At 34.4% G+C, this 18,409-nt stretch overlaps 2 protein-coding genes across 4 annotated transcripts; both read left to right on the top strand.

Moving 5' to 3' along the window:
* Positions 1–249: 249 nt before the first annotated feature.
* Positions 250–13,097, top strand: LOC149731965 (uncharacterized). Of its 3 annotated transcripts, XM_089883540.1 has the most exons (10): positions 266–612; positions 2,885–2,917; positions 3,161–3,226; positions 3,519–3,575; positions 3,719–3,805; positions 4,389–4,442; positions 8,585–8,638; positions 8,839–8,881; positions 9,060–9,110; positions 10,622–10,762. In XM_089883540.1, the coding sequence occupies exons 1-9, from the start codon at positions 554–556 to the stop codon at positions 9,069–9,071; spliced, it is 465 nt and encodes a 154-aa protein (XP_089739666.1). In that variant the 5' UTR covers positions 266–553; the 3' UTR covers positions 9,072–9,110; positions 10,622–10,762. The 3 variants fall into 3 exon arrangements, with proteins under 3 accessions (XP_089739665.1, XP_089739666.1, XP_089739664.1); XM_089883539.1 differs by lacking the exon at positions 8,839–8,881 and having other exon boundaries at positions 250–612; XM_089883538.1 differs by lacking the exons at positions 3,519–3,575; positions 3,719–3,805; positions 8,839–8,881 and adding exons at positions 11,287–11,487; positions 11,830–13,097 and having other exon boundaries at positions 526–612; positions 10,622–11,107.
* On the top strand, positions 9,117–10,594 carry LOC149731966 (uncharacterized). The gene has a single exon (XM_089883545.1). It carries the CDS (start codon positions 9,905–9,907, stop codon positions 10,487–10,489), a length of 585 nt encoding a protein of 194 aa, XP_089739671.1. The 5' UTR covers positions 9,117–9,904; the 3' UTR covers positions 10,490–10,594.
* Positions 13,098–18,409: the final 5,312 nt, after the last annotated feature.

An 18,409-nucleotide genomic window follows, 5' to 3' on the forward strand; every position in this document is an offset into this window, starting at 1 on the left:
GTTGAGCCAAAGCTCAGATGCTTACCTTATTCAAATAGAATGCCTTAAAATGTCTGAGTTGGGTGCTTCAATTCGAAAAGTAGTCTCCGTATAAAGAAAACACTTTGAACCCAATTCGGTGCAAATGTAGCCGATGTGTTAGTCTGACAAATGTGATAACGGTATGTAATAATGGTGAAGTCCGATAGCTCTTACGTTGTGCGGTGTAGCGCGATAAATGGTCAAACAAGTATTTTAGGTCCAGAACTCTTTTATTTATATATAGTTGAGCCAAAGCTCAGATGCTTACCTTATTCAAATAGAATGCCTTAAAATGTCTGAGTTGGGTGCTTCAATTCAAAAAGTGGTCTTTGTATAAAAAAAACACCTTGAACCCAATTCTGTGCAAATGTAGCCGATGTGTTAATCTTACAAATGTGATAACGGTATGTAATAATGGTAAAGTCCGATAGCTCTTACGTTGCGCGGTGTAGCGCGATAAATGGTCAAACAAGGTCAAGATACAATAAAGTATGTACATATATATAATTGCTAATTAATATCCAGTACAACGATGCATATAATGACATTATTTAATATTAGGGAGATTGTCAGCAGTGAGAGTAGTGATGGGTGAGTTTTTTTATGTTAATCTATATAATAAAAAAGAAACATTGATTCTTTTCTATTGGTATTTTATGGGGATGTGCCGAGCTGAGCCCAAACTAAAAAGCTCGTGCCCGAGCGTATCATTTTTTGGCACTATGTTGAAAATTGGGCCGAGTGCCGAGCCTTATGCTGTTGATATAATGTTGCATGCGAGAGCGGAAAATAACAATCGTGTAAATTGTAATTATGTTGAAAACAATTGATTTATAATTGAACTGCTATTGTGTTGCAAATAATCGGCATGTCATTCCCTTCTATGTAGAAATAAACTAAACTTGATAAAAACCATTGCGACAGATGGGCGGGCATATTTTTGGATCGATACTCTGTGCCACGAAAGATTTTTTTCTGCGTACACTTTTAGAAATTTCAACGTCAAAATAATACGTATCGCTAGCAGACACTGGCACATTTTAAGAAGAAACAGAGTGTTTCTTTTTTGACAATCGGGCGCGGACTGGGTAGTGAATAAGAGGTAACATTGACATTGTAAAAAAATTATAAAATTGAACATTCACTGTGTATGTGGTATGCTCGCTCGCGGTCAACGAGACATTGTGTATTCCTGCTCTGGGATACACAGTGTGCGGTAAGCGGTAATTACCTTTTTAGCTTACGTATACATATAATAAGTATTTTCAAGTGTAATAAAAAACAGAAAACATTCGATTCTCTCCCCAAGTAATAAACAAAAATAATGTTTAGTCTGGAGGAACAATATTTATCATACCTTGATCATTGATGTCCAGAAAAGATTGTAGGATTTCTATGATTATTTAAAAAAACATTTGCGGGGCAATAAAAAACAATGGTTTCAAAGGCAACTTAACTTAATTAAAAGAAAAAATATTTACAGTGGAAGTACAGGGCAATAATACAAATAGAAGTCTTACAACTTATGCATTATGTAGTCTATATTTTCTCAAAAACATCAACTTTTCCTCTTTTTTCCACAAAAGCAAAATATCTCCTACACACATTTAACAGCCTTGTTTTAATGCTTTTCTTTTATAACTTATAACTACTTCCTTTAATCATAAGCTTACCCACAAATACCATTTTTTTAGACTGAAAACAAAGTTCATAATTTAACTAAGATTTATTTATTTAAGATTTAAGTGAAAAAGTTTGATTTAACTAAGTGAAAAAGTTTTTGGGAGAATCTGAATGACTTCTCGACATAATCTCAACTAAATCCTGCAACACAATCATAAAAATTACCTGAAACTGTAACTGAACAGTCTCAATCTAAAACGTAAACTACATCATCAGAAAATATAGACAAAGCTGTAAAATATTTGTTTTTTGATACTTGATTATCTTTAATTAAATGAAAACAATCTGCATACATAACTTTAAAATCAATTTTATCACAAAGTTAATATTGGTTGGGGTAAAAAAAAACAAAAAAAAACAGTTTTTTCCCCTTTCCATAAGACAATTTTGAGGTAAAAAAAAACAAGAAAAAAAGTATAAAAAGTTCGAAAAATTTAAAATTAAAATATACCAGCAGCAAGGTACTTAAATATGTTACAAATAACTGCATTCATATAAGGTTTATCACGAAAGGCCTTCTCACAAAAAAAGTTTAGCAAACCCCATAAAAAGTTTTTATCAAATTTCTCGTCTAATCTGCTTGCCGGTGTCAAAATACCCAATAAAATATCAAATTAATGTATGCCCGTTTGTAAATTTTGTCGCATTTCCTTTGTCGATTTACCGTTCCTGTGACTCGGGAGACGAGTGATCTTTTCGTCAGCATGTATATATGATAATATAGATAACGATTGAAATAACTTGCGCAATCTGTCACATATATTAAAAGCAGTCGTATTGTAGTTGATTTTAAGTCACAGAATTTTAAATCAACTTCAAACGATCGTTACTTTGACGCACGCAGTTATTCGTTTAGAGCTGCGTAAACGAAAATATGTATAATATTTCTGAGGCGGGTGTTCAAACACCAAACAGCCCCTCTAAATCCGGCACTGATGTGACGTATTATGACGTCAGAATGATTAAGTGTCTCGCCAGAATTTGGATGTCGAAATTTGCGCCCGGCGACACCTGGCAACGAATCGCAGCACTGTATATATATATTTAATTAGTTTGTTGGAGTGCTGGACTATATCAAACATTATTGGCTGTTCATGATTTGAACATTAAGCTAATTGTAGGATTAATAAAATGTTTACCATTATACACCTCTTCTATTTTTAATTTGTTTTATTTTTAGTGATACGGACTCGTTTTTATCACCTTTTGATTGGTAAGAACTTAAATTGTTTTAAATATTTTCATTCATTGAGTACCATTTACTACATTAATCAATAAATAATTAGTTTGTCTATTTGATATTGGGTGCTATTTAAAGTTCTGGGCTTTTGTTAACTGTTAATGTAGTATTGTTTTCTTTCTATGGAGGAAAAACAAACTAAACATTGATAGGATGTATGTTTAGATTCATTCTAATAATATATAACTGTATTATACATATACCTTTTTATTGCAGTGAGGAGGATCTTTTTCTTTGCACTGATTATAACAATGCAGATACTAGTGCTTCTTCAGACTCAAGGTTTGTATTTATGTATAACCAAATTTGCAAATAATTCATTATACACCTCATATCATGGTTAATGACGATAGAGAGCATTTGTACTGTAAAATGAACACACACAGCAAATTCATGATCTAAAATATTAATTAATAATACATTTATAGGCCTATACAATTAAGTTAAATTAACTTACTACTTATCATTTACTTACTAAGTTGTAAGTAAAGTTGTAAGTTACAACCGTAACATTATGCATTATGACCCAATAATTCCTGATGTGTTAGTTCTTACATTGTTTTAAATTTTTCAGGAATTCAGCTGAACTAAAACAAGCAGATGAGGTTTCCTCTCTCTCGTATGTTTCCAGGTATTTTATATATTATATTATAATACATGAATTTTTAGTGTGGTAAGCGGTTTAAGAGTAGTTGGCTTAACCATATAAAATTAGTTTGTTGCTTGTTAAGGAGTGATGTGTTCATTACAGTAATAATCTTTTATTGACAATAGTGACGATGAAGTTATGGATGGTAGTGGTTCTATTAAAAGCAAATGTGTGCATTCTGATGTAAACCGAAAGATCTGCTGTAATTCACAGTAAGTAATAAATCCTTCTGTAATTATTTTCTGTTTGTATTGCGATAATGCGAAAAATAATTTTAATTATTTATATTTAAACTAGAAGTCGACCGAGGTATCGGTCGTTTTTCGTTTAGAGCTTTGTAACGAAAATATGTATAAAATTTCTGAAGAGGGTGTTCAAACACCAAACACCCCCCTCTAGATCCGCCACTGCTTCCTAAGAACATGCATGTTTCCTAAGAACATGCAGACCAACTAATTTTTCTCTATTATAACTTTCAATATCTTGAATACAGGCATTACTTTTGTTTAATACTGATCATTTCATATGGTTCGCTATAGTGACAAATATCGGTAAAAGCTAAAAATATCGGTATCGGTGGAAAAAGTTGATATCGGTCGGTCTCTCATTTAAACATATTTTCTTTGCTAAAAATCCAAATAACCTTAAGCAAATATTTAAGCTGCATGAAAATCTGATTAATGTGATATCTGATATGCATTATTCGACTTCCCACTTCATTTGGATAACTTAGAGGTTAAGCCCCAATAAACTTTAGTGTAAGTACAAGATTCATTTTTACATTTGTGATTTCAGAAGCTTTAAAGAAGTTAAAGATCAATTGGACGGGCTTACAAGACGCTTGGACAAGTATTATATATATTTTTTTATGTTCTAAATCTAATATATAGTCAAGTGGGGTAATAAAAAACAGAAAATATAAACTTTCGATTTTCCCCCAAAGTAATAAATAAAAATAAAATATTTTTAGTCTGGAGGAACAGTATCCATCATACCTTGATGTCCAAAAAAGATTGTAGGATTTCTATGATTACTTGAAATTTTATTCGAAATTTTGTGCTGTTTTTTTATTCCCCTGGCTTTGGGGTAAAAAAAACATTTGCGGGGCAATAAAAACAATGGTTTTAAAGGCAACTTAACTTAATCAAAAAAAAAATAATAATAATTGAAGTACAGGGCAATAATACAAATATAATTCTTACAACTTAAGTATTATGCAGTCTATATTTTCTCAGAAACATCAACTTTTCCTCTTTTTTCCACAAAATCAAAATATCTCCTACACACTTTTAACAGCCTTTTTCTAAAGCTTTTCTTTTACAATTTATCATTTTTACTGAACTACTTCCTTTTGAACATAGGCTTACCCACAAATAACATTTATTACTAAAAACAAAGCTCGTAAGTTTCATAACCTATATAAAGCACAAGAAGTAACTAGAGCACTACACTTGGTTTAACTAAATGGTAAAGGCTTTTGAAAATCTAAATGACATCTTGACTTTATCCGAACTAAATTTAAAATTCAGCCACATAATCATAAAAATGACCTGTAACTGAATAGGCTTAACGTAAAACATAAACTACACCATCAGAAAATGTAGGCAAAGCTGTAAAATATCTGTTTTTGATACTTGATTACCTTTAAAATCAATTAAACTATTAATTAAATTAAAATAATATACATACATAACTTTAAAATTAATTTTATCACCAAGTTAATATTGGTTGGTGTAAAATAAACAAAAAACAGTTTTTTTACCCCTTCCCATAATTTTTACCCCACAATTTTGGGGTAAAATAAAAACAAGAGAAAAAAGTATGAAATGCTCGTAAAATTTAAAATTAAAATATACCAGCAGCAAGGTACTTAAATATGTAGCACATACCTGCATTCATAATAAGTTTATCATGAAAGGCTTTCTCACAAAAAAAAGTTTAGCAAACCCCATAAAAAGTTGTTTTTGTCAATTTATTGTTTGATTTATTAATTTGTGTTTTACCGAAAAAATAATTACCACCTAGAATGAATGTTAGGATAAAAAATAAGCCAAATAAATGTCCTTTTTACCCACAAAAGCCGTTTGCGATAAAATGATTTTTTTAGTGGGCTAGGGGGGTTGTCCTTTCTTACCCCAATTACCCCATTGTTTTTCATTACCCCACTTTACTAAAAAAAAACTACTTTTTTAAAGTGACTGAAAGTACTTCAACTTAATTTTTGCTTCTTAAATATTCATTCAAACTGTGTGTTTATATAATTCTAAGTTTGTAGTGTGTTTTAACATATTATGTGTTGTAAATTTTTCTTCCTAATTACATTCGTTACAGGAAAATGTCTCATTTATGCAGAGGTAGTCCTCAATTCCCTAGACCTTACATGTAATAATAATTATTAATAAACCAACCAAAACAGTACCATTTTAAAAATCTTAATATCTGGCATACTTTAATGGTGTCGTAATAGAACATGACTTGCTAGTTTGTTATGATTATGTATTTGATAATTTTTTATTAGTTTTATAATTAAAGTCCTGCAGGATTGTAAAAGTTGTAAATCCGGACGGTGATCGTTTAATTTTATTTAAAATCCGGACGTGTTATGTTTTACGTGCGTCTGTCACCCAAGCTACCAAATCTTGTTATAAAGCGTATTACTAACCATCACCACAGTCTAGTTCGGGCGCCTGTGCGATAGAAACGGTTGTTAAAGCTGCGATCTAATATTTTATGTTCGTCGCGTGTTCGTAATTATCAGCTAACGAATTCGCTCGAGTAACAAACATTGCCGTGCTGCAATTTGGTCATTTTGCGCTTAATTTTTACGTCACATGTCTTATTGCAACATAACTATTAACTATGACGTTTCATTACGTAACAATCGGGACGAATGTGCCCACTGTCCAACCAACCACGAGATCGAAACATCGTGTATGAGCATGGCGCCCCCCTCTGTTATAGGCGCCATGTGTATGAGCGTCACATTTTTACGCTCTGCGCCAGCGTAGGAAATAAAGGAAGACGCATGCGGTAGCATACATTTAACACTTATCAACCGAAGCAATCGTTGTGAATTTATTCTCGTGAAAAATGACGTAATGAAACTCTGGTTCTCGTGCGGTGCCAACAAACGATGTTTTTTGGCTTCTGTCCAAGCTCGGCCGGGAAGATACTTTGTAATAATGTATTACAATTTGCGTTGGTTCCAATTTACTGATAGCGTCGCTCCTCGCTCTTATATTTGCACCAATTAAAAATCACATACACGCAATATACCTGTATTCAAAGTTTAAACTATTCTTGATTGCTGGCTTAAAATATGTCGGGAATAAAACAATTATACGAAATATAGAAGCACATAAACCACAATTGTTTTCTTAAATTTTAATAGTTTATCAAAGGCATTATGACGTAATCATCGTTACATTTTTAATCCACGATGAACGTGCGTAAAACTTTTCATTTGTTTCTGCCGATTTGATACGTCGTTTTAATAAATGTAATATCATTTTAAATTCACCACAATCAGTGTCCTATGCAATAAAAATGTTTTATTGGTTGTTCACATCAATATCTATTCTACTTTATGTGATAAATTATTGATACAGGATGTTTTGATTTCGCAGTTGGTTGAGCAGTGAGCACATACCTCCCGATTGTTATATTTTTAAACGTCATAATAAATAGTTACGCTGCAATAGGGCATGTGACGTAACAATTGATCGTATCGAAAACATGTTCCCAGGTTTTGACAGCAGCCAGAGACTCTCGTCTGTTTTTGTATTGCTAAAAATATTTTTACTTGATCATATTTAAATCGAAGTAACATTTGTCAGCTCCTATTTAATAGGCTGGGGCAAAGTTAGTATTGACCAAGTTAGGAAACGGATTGTAAAACAACGAGTCTTGTTATCCATTGTCCCCGCGTCTGTGACGTCATAGTCGCAGCCATTACGGAGCCCACGGCATAGCATTTTATCATTGCTGGGTGCTGTTTTTCGTCTAAATATTGCGATTTTTAAGAACCAAGCTCTTCTGCGCGTAAAAATGGCTTTCTACTAATGTTATATCTTATCACAATAATAAACCTCACATAAAGAATCAAATTCTATTGAACACTCAATCGATTAAAGAGTAAAAAAACAGAAAATATCAAGTATACCAACCAAAAACATAAAAGAACATGTTTAAAATATAAAAATACAAACAAAAACGCATAACATTAACATATACTGGTGTATCTAGCTGCAGTTTTGCATGTAAATTGCCGTGATTTTACTTTTTGGCTCACAAACTTAACACGTATACCCGGCAACGAAACTTAAGGTATCTTTATAAAATTTGCCTAATATCGAAGTGACATTGAGGAAAACAATACTGAGTTACTATTTTTGGTCCTCTGCTTGAATTAATAAGCTACCTTTTCTGCGTTCCGGGTCTTTATGAAATCGGAAAACGCAAACACCTTATCTGCTAGTACTTAAAAGTAGTTTGGAGCTGCATGTCCACTCATGTTGGATTATAAATGTAGTATATAATGGTTCTGTAGATTCGTAGGTATGATCATATACTATTATGTAAACTAAGCTGATTGCTGCTAGTATTAATCGCCAACGTAAAGTATCCTGTTAAACCACACTGTACGCTGAAAACCAGTCAAAATACTAATTTACTCCACATTAATTCTTAGATTTAATATTATATAACAAGATTTATATTAGAAATTATATTTTAAATGTTAAAACAACCGCTATACGTGTTTTCTAGCGTTGTATCGCTTACAAGAACCAAATAAACACACGCCGACCATGCATTTGTATAGGCGATTCACGCTCTGTGGGCTCCGTAATGGCGGACACAAGCGCCGTTTCCTGACGTGACGTTGGGCTGGGTCGTATGTAAATTAACATTTAATCATACATTAGGTAGATTTTTGGTTAAACAATTTTATTTAAGATAATAATGTAATTGTTTTTTTTTTATTATTTCAGAAGCTTACAAGAGATTAAAAATCAGTTGGACTCGCTCACAGGCCGCTTGGAGAAGTATGGTTTTCTATACTTTAAGAATTTTGTTTATGAATTCAAATATATATATATATATATATTATGAACTAAAATAGTAAAATTAGCACTGCTTCGTTTATTTTGACATCATTTCAAAATCAGCCTAAAATTTAGAGTATTTTTTACAATTAATTTAGTGTCTCCACTAATGTAACTAGTAATGTTTCATTGTGTTTAAGAGTGATTTCTGGGAGGGACAATGGGAAAACCAAGACAAAGAAGGTTCGTCTGATTTCATTTCAAATTTAATATATTGTTTCTTATATATTATATATATTATTATTAAATATTTATTATCTATATATATTATTTTTTTGTATTTGACTATATGTATTATTTTGATGGTATCATGATAATGTATGTACATATATAACTAATGCTATATTTTGTTATTTTCTAGGTGCAAATTTAGTACCAAAGGTAATCAAGAAAGAGTTTCTAAATCCGGAAGGTAAAGTGTAGTTTTGAAACTATTCATGTAATATTAGTAACAAATACTTAAATATAGAAAGTTTCGTCAGTGCCCCTATTGTTCCATGAAATTTGTGAATGTCACAACACACCACAGATTACACCATTCAAATCTTGATAAGACAGCCATGCTGTATGACAACAAGTTAAAGCAAGAAAGTTCTGGATAATATAAAAACTATACAGGCTATTCATGCATTCTCTGTCACCGAGTAGTAAAGTCTATCAAACTACATTGTCTATACAATCATAAAGAAGTAGATGTAAGAGCTGACAGTTTTAGACTATTTGAAATTAAATGCAGTTTAAAAGAAGGGGGGGGAGCTGTACAATTTGGAAACTGTCTTATCTCATTATCAACAAGAGTTGGTAGAATTGGGTGTTGCAAAAAGAAACCCAACCACGAAAGAATCAGCAAAAACCTATGTTAATCAATTGAGTAAAATAATCACGTGTGAAGCAGACTTAAAATCACCAGGAATAATTTACCATAATATACAAAGTACCCTAACCGGAGAAGGTGCGGATGGCACAAAATACTCTTATCTTTGTACATTGAAAAATTTCATACAGTTTGTAGAGACACAGCATGAGAATTTTCATTCCGCTGAATTTAAAAAATTATTAAAGTACACAGACCATTGGCTCTTGCGGCAACGAACAAAAAAAGAACAGAGAGAAAATTTTGTGAAACAAAAATCAAGAAGCCAATTAAAAGAAATTAAAGATCCATTTTTACAAATTTTAAAATATGAAAAGAAATTTAAAGAAGTCATGCAAAGTATTCGAGAAGATCCCATACCAACGCCAGAAGGCGTCAAACACCTGTGCTCTGATATCTTTTTAAGAGTAGTGTGCAAATCTGGCTGCAGATCATCTGTACTGACTGGACTAACACTTGACGAACTAAATAATGCTCAAAAAACAGATATGGGAAATTTTAGTATTTACGTAAAAGACCAAAAGGAAAAGGCACAACATGGTTGCCTTGTCCTTTCTGAATTGGAGCTTAATGACTTAAAAGCTGCATCAGGACATTCATGGAAAGGAACGTCCTATTCAAATAAATTAAAAGCTTTTCCATCATTTATAAGTGACAGAGAAAAGATGTCCGCTTCCGAATTCAACAGTATCTGGAGAAAAAGATGCCAACTGGTGTTCGGGTCAGTCATCAGTGTGACTGCAGTTAGAAAGTTAATTACACGTGGTGTTAGCCAACTCCCGAAAGATGTTCAGGTGGCAGTAGCGAGGTCAAAAGGACATTCAATAGCTATCGCTGAAAAAGTTTATGATATATCAGATCCACACCAGTTAGTAGAAAAGGCAAGAATGACTTTGCAAACAATTGCTACAGGTTAGTTTTTCAGCAGTTCTCAGGTTTAGATTAATGTACATGTCTCTGTCAGTTTTTTAACTTATTCTTCTATAATAATAATAACCACTATGTTTTAATTAATTAATGACAAATGTAATAACTTCGTTTATCAACAGAAAAGTCTTCAATCGAAATTACAACTGGTCATAAGCCTTCATCTTCGGATGTAGCACCATGTGATGTGGGGTGCTCCTCTTCGGATGTAGCACCAGGTGATGTGGGGTGCTCCTCTTCGGATGTAGCACCAGGTGATGTGGGGTGCTCCTCTTCGGATGTAGCACCAGGTGATGTGGGGTGCTCCTCTTCGGATGTAGCCCCAAGTGATGTGGGGTGCTCCTCTTCGGATGTAGCACCAGGTGATGTGGGGTGCTCCTCTTCAGATGTAGCACCAGGTGATGTGGGGTGCTCCTCTTCGGATGTAGCACCAGGTGATGTGGGGTGCTCCTCTTCAGATGTAGCACCAGGTGATGTGGGGTGCTCCTCTTCAGATGTAGCACCAGGTGATGTGGGGTGCTCCTCTTCGGATACCGAACCTATTAAAGCTGATATGCAATGTTCAAATGTTCCTGTTCAGTCTTACTTCAACTCAATTACAGACCAAGGTAAGTGTTTACTTAATAACCAACTACACTTTTGAATTTGTGTACAGATAATCTTAAATTGCTTAGTGTATGTTTAAACATTTTTTCATTCAAAACCATATTCTTTTTTAAGTTATTTTTGTATTATTTTGTGTTGTTGATGCTTTTCAGTTGATACCTTACAAAATTATTTTATTTAGACAATGTTACCATTCCTGCAAAGTTTATACGAGTGGTATTTTTGGACGATGCTGAACCTAAAGATGTATATCGTTTGGGAGATTTAAAAACTAAAGACAGAAAACGACTTAAATGTTTTGAGGACGTTTGTATGGAAGAAGAGTGCAAAGCAAGATGGGATGATAACTTGTTTTATCCTGCCAAAAGAGTTCCATTGTCTTGTAAGTTTTGTTCATATAATATTTTTTTGTATGGCACTGTTGTCACATACTCACTTTTTAACCATTAAATAAAGGATTCGAGGCTTTATTTTGCAGTTAACTGCCCTTAACGGGTCGTCTGAAGTTTTTTTGCATGTATAAAAGTTATATAAGGCGTGAGGTGTATGTTTTGTATGAAATATGACACTTGAAGAGGTCAGAGGATAAAGTAAATACCTATTTTCACATGTAAGAAATATTGTATAGCTATTTACAGAAGTATGTTTAACATGGTTTAAATATTTGATGGTTAGCATTTCATGTTCTTCTTAATTGTTGTCACAATGGTGCTGTTTTTTAAAGGGTCACCTCAAAAACGCTGCATTGTGCATTCGGACACGGACACGATGAAAGAGTCACCAAGAAAAAAGAGGAAAAGTTGTTCAAAAAAAGAATGGACTTTTTCTATGAAAATTCTAGAGAATTCTGAAGTTTTTTAATAATCGTCAATTGGGGTAATATAAGACAAAATTCACAAATTTTCAGCATTAAAAAAATTTTTGTTAGTGTTTAGGAATAATATTTATCACACATGCCTATAAAAGATTGTGGGATTTCTATGATTGTTTAAAATTTTATTCGAAATCTTGTACTGTTTTTTTTATGTTCCTGACTTTTGGGATAAAAAAACATTTGCGGGCAATAAAAAACAATGTTTTAAAAAGCAACTAAACTTAATTAAAAGAACAAATTAACAATGCAAAAACAGGGTAATAATACAAATATTAATCAGACAACTTATTACTTATGCAATATGCATTATGCGGTCTATTTTGTCTCATAAATATCAAAACTAACGCATTTCTAACAGCCTTGAACTAATGCTTCTCTTACAATTTATCATTTTTACTGAACTACTTCCTTTTAAACATAAGCTTACCCACAAATAACATTTATTAGACTAAAAACAAAGCTCGTAAGTTTCATAACCTATATAAAGCACAAGAAGTAACCGAAGGATTACATTTAATTCAACTAAATGACGTTCTAAATGACATCTGACTTAATTTAAACTAAATTCAGCAATATAATCATAAAAATGACCTGTAACTAAACAGTCTTAACCTAAACTACATCCTTAGAAAATATAGGCCAAGCTGTAAAATATCTGTTTTTGATACTATTATTTAAAATTAAATGCAGTTTAAAAAAACGGGGGGGAGCTGTATAATTTGGAAGTTGTCTTATCTCATTATCAACAAGAGTTGGTAGAATTGGGTGTTGCAAAAAGAAACCCAACCACGAAAGAATCAGCAAAACCTATGTTAATCAATTGAGTAAAATAATCACGTGTGAAGCAGACTTAAAATCACCAAACTATTCATGTAATATTAGTAACAAATACTTAAATATAGAAAGTTTCGTCAGTGCCCCTATTGTTCCATAAAATTAATTTTTTTATACATAGAAAAACAATTGGTTTTTATCAATTTCTTCTTTTATTGTAATTTGATTTGGTAGTTTCTGTATTAGATAAATACATGTTGAATATTCCGATTCGTTTTTACTGATTTCTTCTTTAAAATTGTGATTTTATTTATGTACATAGATTAAAATTGAAAAAAAATCAATGTGGCGTGGGATAATTTGTCTGTACATAGAAATACAAATCCGAGAATTCTTTAAGGGAGGTGGAGGGTAGTTCAATTCATAAACTCAGTCGATTATGACGATTACTTTATATTACACATCGTATTATGGTCGATGCAGTTAAGGAGAAAAGTTCAAAAATTTATATCATTTTTTCATTTATAGCTCCATGCTGCCATGTAACGGTAAAAGAAAAAAAATCAAAAACCAAGTAAGAAACAATTTTTGTAAAACGTATTGTTTTGTTTCCGGAAAATTGTTTCCAGCAAAAAGTGTTTCTCACCAGTACATAGGTATCGGAAAGCATCTTTTATATTGAAGCGGTCTGCAAGTCGGCTCCATGTTTTTCTATCCATCTTATTTCTTTTATCAAAATATTTCATGTTATCTTGGGGTGAGAGGATCATGTTAAAATCCCCCATAATGTAGATAGGGCCTGAATTTGCCTCCGGCAAATCGGATTCAATCTTATCGATTAGTTCTTTACGTGTACTTCTATGTTTTTCGCCCGGGGGTAAATATATGTTGAAAAGCTCGATAGTTTGGTTTCTTCTTTGCATTTTTATGCATTGAATACGGTTTTCGGCGAGTATTTTATGGGTTATCTGGTGCGTCGTTAACAAGTGAGTTTTTACAATTATGGCGGTTCCATGTCGAAAGTGATGATCGGACGATGCGCAGGTTATTGTGTTCGTGTAAATAACCAACCCGAAATTTTCAAATAAACTAGATTTAATTTCATGGTTCAGCCTATGTGTTTCCTGCACGCATAGAATGTCAATATTATTATGTTTCATATAATTTACTACTTTAGATGTTTTTGCTTCTAATCCATTGATGTTTAATGTTCCAATAACTAGATTGTTCTCTTGTTTTACTGTTTTTTCCATTTTGTCCATGTCATCGTTGGTGTTGCTTTGGGTACTTTGGTACTATGATGTTGACAACTGTGTCATGTTTCGGGTAGTTTTGCTCCATCATGTTCTTGTCGGGGGCGTTTTGGCGTGCGGTGGTTCACATGTTGGCTCAAGATTCTTGGCCATTCATAACGAGTGGGTGTTGGTGGATGGGTTAAGGACACTTCTAAAGATGATCTTGGTTCCATGTTCTCTACTTGTTCCTGGTCAATGGTTTCGCTTGTTTTTTGGTTTGAATCTGTGGAGATTTCTTTGGTTCTTTGGGCCTTTTGTTGAACATCATCGGACTTTTTGTATTGAACTGGGTTTGTTTTGGATTTACTCTCATCTTGTGTTTTGCCTTTTAATGTCTTGTTCTTTTTCGGTGTATTCTTTGCTTGTGTCGTGCTCGTCATTTTTTGTTGTTGTTTTAAGATTGGGGTTCCGCTCTCTATTTGGGCATTTTTGATTATGTTTTCTAGTTCCAACTCAGGGGCCGAATTTATGAATATCTCATCTCTTGAGTTTTCAAATAGCTCCAATACCCGGTAGTGATTTTCTGTTTGAATAGACCAGCTGCTTGCAATATTTTCTTGTGGTTGGTTTTTGCGTTTGACCACATGCCATTCCGGTTGTTCGGTTTGGGTGATCGGGGTTGATGTTTGAATTTCCTGGTGTAATATTCGTTGTGGTGTTGTTTTGTTTGATGACTGGGTGGCGAGGTTTCTGGTGGAGTCTTTGTTTGAGTGGAAGACTGCCCTTTTCCTTGGCGCAACCATACGACAATTACGTGTTGTATGGCCACTACACTCACAAATTGTACAAAATCCCTTTTTCGGGCATTTATTTTGGAGGTGGCCTCTATGTTTGCAATAGTTGCAAAGAGGCGCGTTTTCTTCTCCTGGGCGGGTTACAGTTACCCATCTGCCGCCAATCTTAATCACAGGTGGGATGTTTCCTTTATTGATTTTGGACATTCTCAGGTTGATCCACCCATTTTTTATCGACGGAAAATTTCTATGGTGACCAAATTGGTGAGATTTAATCTTACCCCAATTATGTTTGGCTATCAGGTCTTGAATCTTCTTCATTGGGACATCACATGGTATTGGGAGGAGGGTGATTGTTTCCAGTTCAGCCCTCGGAAGTTCTGCCCGAATTCTCATGGTAGATCCGTTTTCGGAAGTGAAGCTGATGTTATTGGTTTCAAAGTATTCAATTATGTCCGAAATTTGGGGGATTGATGTGCCTAATGCATCTTGTTTCAGGGTAAGAAGAAATGTACATTCTTTGTAGCTTTCCATTATTACTCCTTCGACAAAATCTGCAATGTGGAAAAGTGGAGCTCCTTCGGCAAAGAGTTCCATGAAGACTGATACACTCATTTGCTCTACCGTACCAGTAAGTTGGACCATGATTGTTCTCTCTAGTTTTATTTCAATTTCCGGGGTTTGTTGGGTTGTCATGTTTGTTTGTTATTGTTTGATTTTTACCATTTCCCCGAAAAAAATTATTTAAATTTATATATCAAGGAAATAACACAAATTTACCGGATTCAATGCAGGGGTGATGATCTACCAGTTGTGTTCTCGGTTGCCTCGACGTTCTTCGAAGTTAATGCGAAGAATCTGTGCAGAGACGTGGAGAGGATCTATGACGGTTGTTCGTCGGTAGTGTTCCGATAATAAGGCGGTCGACGTCTTCTTTATTGTCGGAGTGAGTATATCCAACCGCAACGGCGATACCCACAGACTGGGTAGGTCGTCCGGTTTTGTGGAGGTGACCGTTCTTCCGGTGTCGAAGAGTTGTTGTTGTGGCGGTTTTGTAGAGTTGTTGGTGCTTCCGGTGTTGTAGAGCTGTTGGTGCTTCCGGTGTTGTAGAGCTGTTGGTGCTTCCGGTGTTGCAGATCGATTTGTCAAGGTGCAGAAAAACAGGAATATCAGCGAACGTCGTTTCTATTCGGTAAGAGAACCTTATTCAAATAGAATGCCCAAAAATGTCTGAGTTGTGTGCTTCAATTCAAAAAGTAGTCTTCGTATAAAGAAAACACCTTTAACCCAATTCGCGGATTCAATGCAGGGGTGATGATCTACCAGTTGTGTTCTCGGTTGCCTCGACGTTCTTCGAAGTTAATGCGAAGAATCTGTGCAGAGACGTGGAGAGGATCTATGACGGTTGTTCGTCGGTAGTGTTCCGATACTAAGGCGGTCGACGTCTTCTTTATTGTCGGAGTGAGTATATCCAACCGCAACGGCGATACCCACAGACTGGGTAGGTCGTCCGGTTTTGTGGAGGTGACCGTTCTTCCGGTGTCGAAGAGTTGTTGTTGTGGCGGTGTTGTAGAGTTGTTGGTGCTTCCGGTGTTGTAGAGCTGTTGGTGCTTCCGGTGTTGTAGAGCTGTTGGTGCTTCCGGTGTTGTAGATCGATTTGTCAAGGTGCAGAAAAACAGGAATATCAGCGAACGTCGTTTCTATTCGGTAAGAGAACCTGAAAGTAGAGTAGCCACAATACAGATGCTTACCTTATTCAATTAGAATGCCTCAAAATGTCTGAGTTGGGTGCTTCAATTCAAAAAGTGGTCTTTGTATAAAGGAAACACCTTGAACCCAATTCGGTGCAAATTTAGCCGATGTGTTAGTCTGACAAATGTGATAACGGTATGTAATAATGGTGAAGTCTGATAGCTCTTACGTTGTGCGGTGTAGCGCGATAAATGGTCAAACAAGTATTTTAGGTCCAGAACACTTTTATTTATATATAGTTGAGCCAAAGCTCAGATGCTTACGTTGTGCGGTGTAGCGCGATAAATGGTCAAACAAGTATTTTAGGTCCAGAACTCTTTTATTTATATATAGTTGAGCCAAAGCTCAGATGCTTACCTTATTCAAATAGAATGCCTTAAAATGTCTGAGTTGGGTGCTTCAATTCAAAAAGTGGTCTTTGTATAAAGGAAACACCTTGAACCCAATTCGGTGCAAATTTAGCCGATGTGTTAGTCTGACAAATGTGATAACGGTATGTAATAATGGTGAAGTCTGATAGCTCTTACGTTGTGCGGTGTAGCGCGATAAATGGTCAAACAAGTATTTTAGGTCCAGGACTCTTTTATTTATATAGAGTTGAGCCAAAGCTCAGATGCTTACCTTATTCAAATAGAATGCCTTAAAATGTCTGACTTAGGTACTTTTATTCGAAAAGTAGTCTCCGTATAAAGAAAACACTTTGAACCCAATTCGGTGCAAATGTAGCCGATGTGTTAGTCTGACAAATGTGATAACGGTATGTAATAATGGTATAGTCTGATAGCTCTTACGTTGTGCGGTGTAGCGCGATAAATGGTCAAACAAGTATTTTAGGTCCAGAACTCTTTTATTTATATATAGTTGAGCCAAAGCTCAGATGCTTACCTTATTCAAATAGAATAAGGTAAGCATCTGAGTCCGATAGCTCTTACGTTGTGCGGTGTAGCGCGATAAATGGTCAAACAAGTATTTTAGGTCCAGAACTCTTTTATTTATATATAGTTGAGCCAAAGCTCAGATTCTTACCTTATTCAAATAGAATACCTTCAAATGTCTGACTTGGTTGGTTTAATTCAAAAAGTAGTCTTCGTATAAAGGAAACAACTTGAACCCAATTCGGTGCAAATTTAGCCGATGTGTTAGTCTGACAAATGTGATAACGGTATGTAATAATGGTGAAGTCTGATAGCTCTTACGTTGTGCGGTGTAGCGCGATAAATGGTCAAACAAGTATTTTAGGTCCAGAACTCTTTTATTTATATATAGTTGAGCCAAAGCTCAGATTCTTACCTTATTCAAATAGAATACCTTCAAATGTCTGACTTGGTTGGTTTAATTCAAAAAGTAGTCTTCGTATAAAGAAAACACCTTGAACCCAATTCGGTGCAAATGTAGCCGATGTGTTAATCTTACAAATGTGATAACGGTATGTAATAATGGTAAAGTCCGATAGCTCTTACGTTGTGCGGTGTAGCGCGATAAATGGTCAAACAAGTATTTTAGGTCCAGAACTCTTTTATTTATATATAGTTGAGCCAAAGCTCAGATTCTTACCTTATTCAAATAGAATACCTTCAAATGTCTGACTTGGTTGGTTTAATTCAAAAAGTAGTCTTCGTATAAAGGAAACACCTTGAACCCAATTCGGTGCATGTAATAATGGTAAAGTCCGATAGCTCTTACGTTGCGGGGTGTAGCGCGATAAATGGTCAAACAAGTATTTTAGGTTCAGAACACTTTTATTTATATATAGTTGAGCCAAAGCTCAGATGCTTGCCTTATTCAAATAGAATGCCTTAAAGTGTCTGAGTTGGGTGGTTTAATTCGAAAAGTAGTCTCCGTATAAAGGAAACACCTTGAACCCAATTCTGTGCA

Source organism: Ciona robusta, chromosome 8, assembly GCF_009617815.1.
Source record: "Ciona robusta chromosome 8, ASM961781v2".
Taxonomy (NCBI): domain Eukaryota; kingdom Metazoa; phylum Chordata; class Ascidiacea; order Phlebobranchia; family Cionidae; genus Ciona; species Ciona robusta.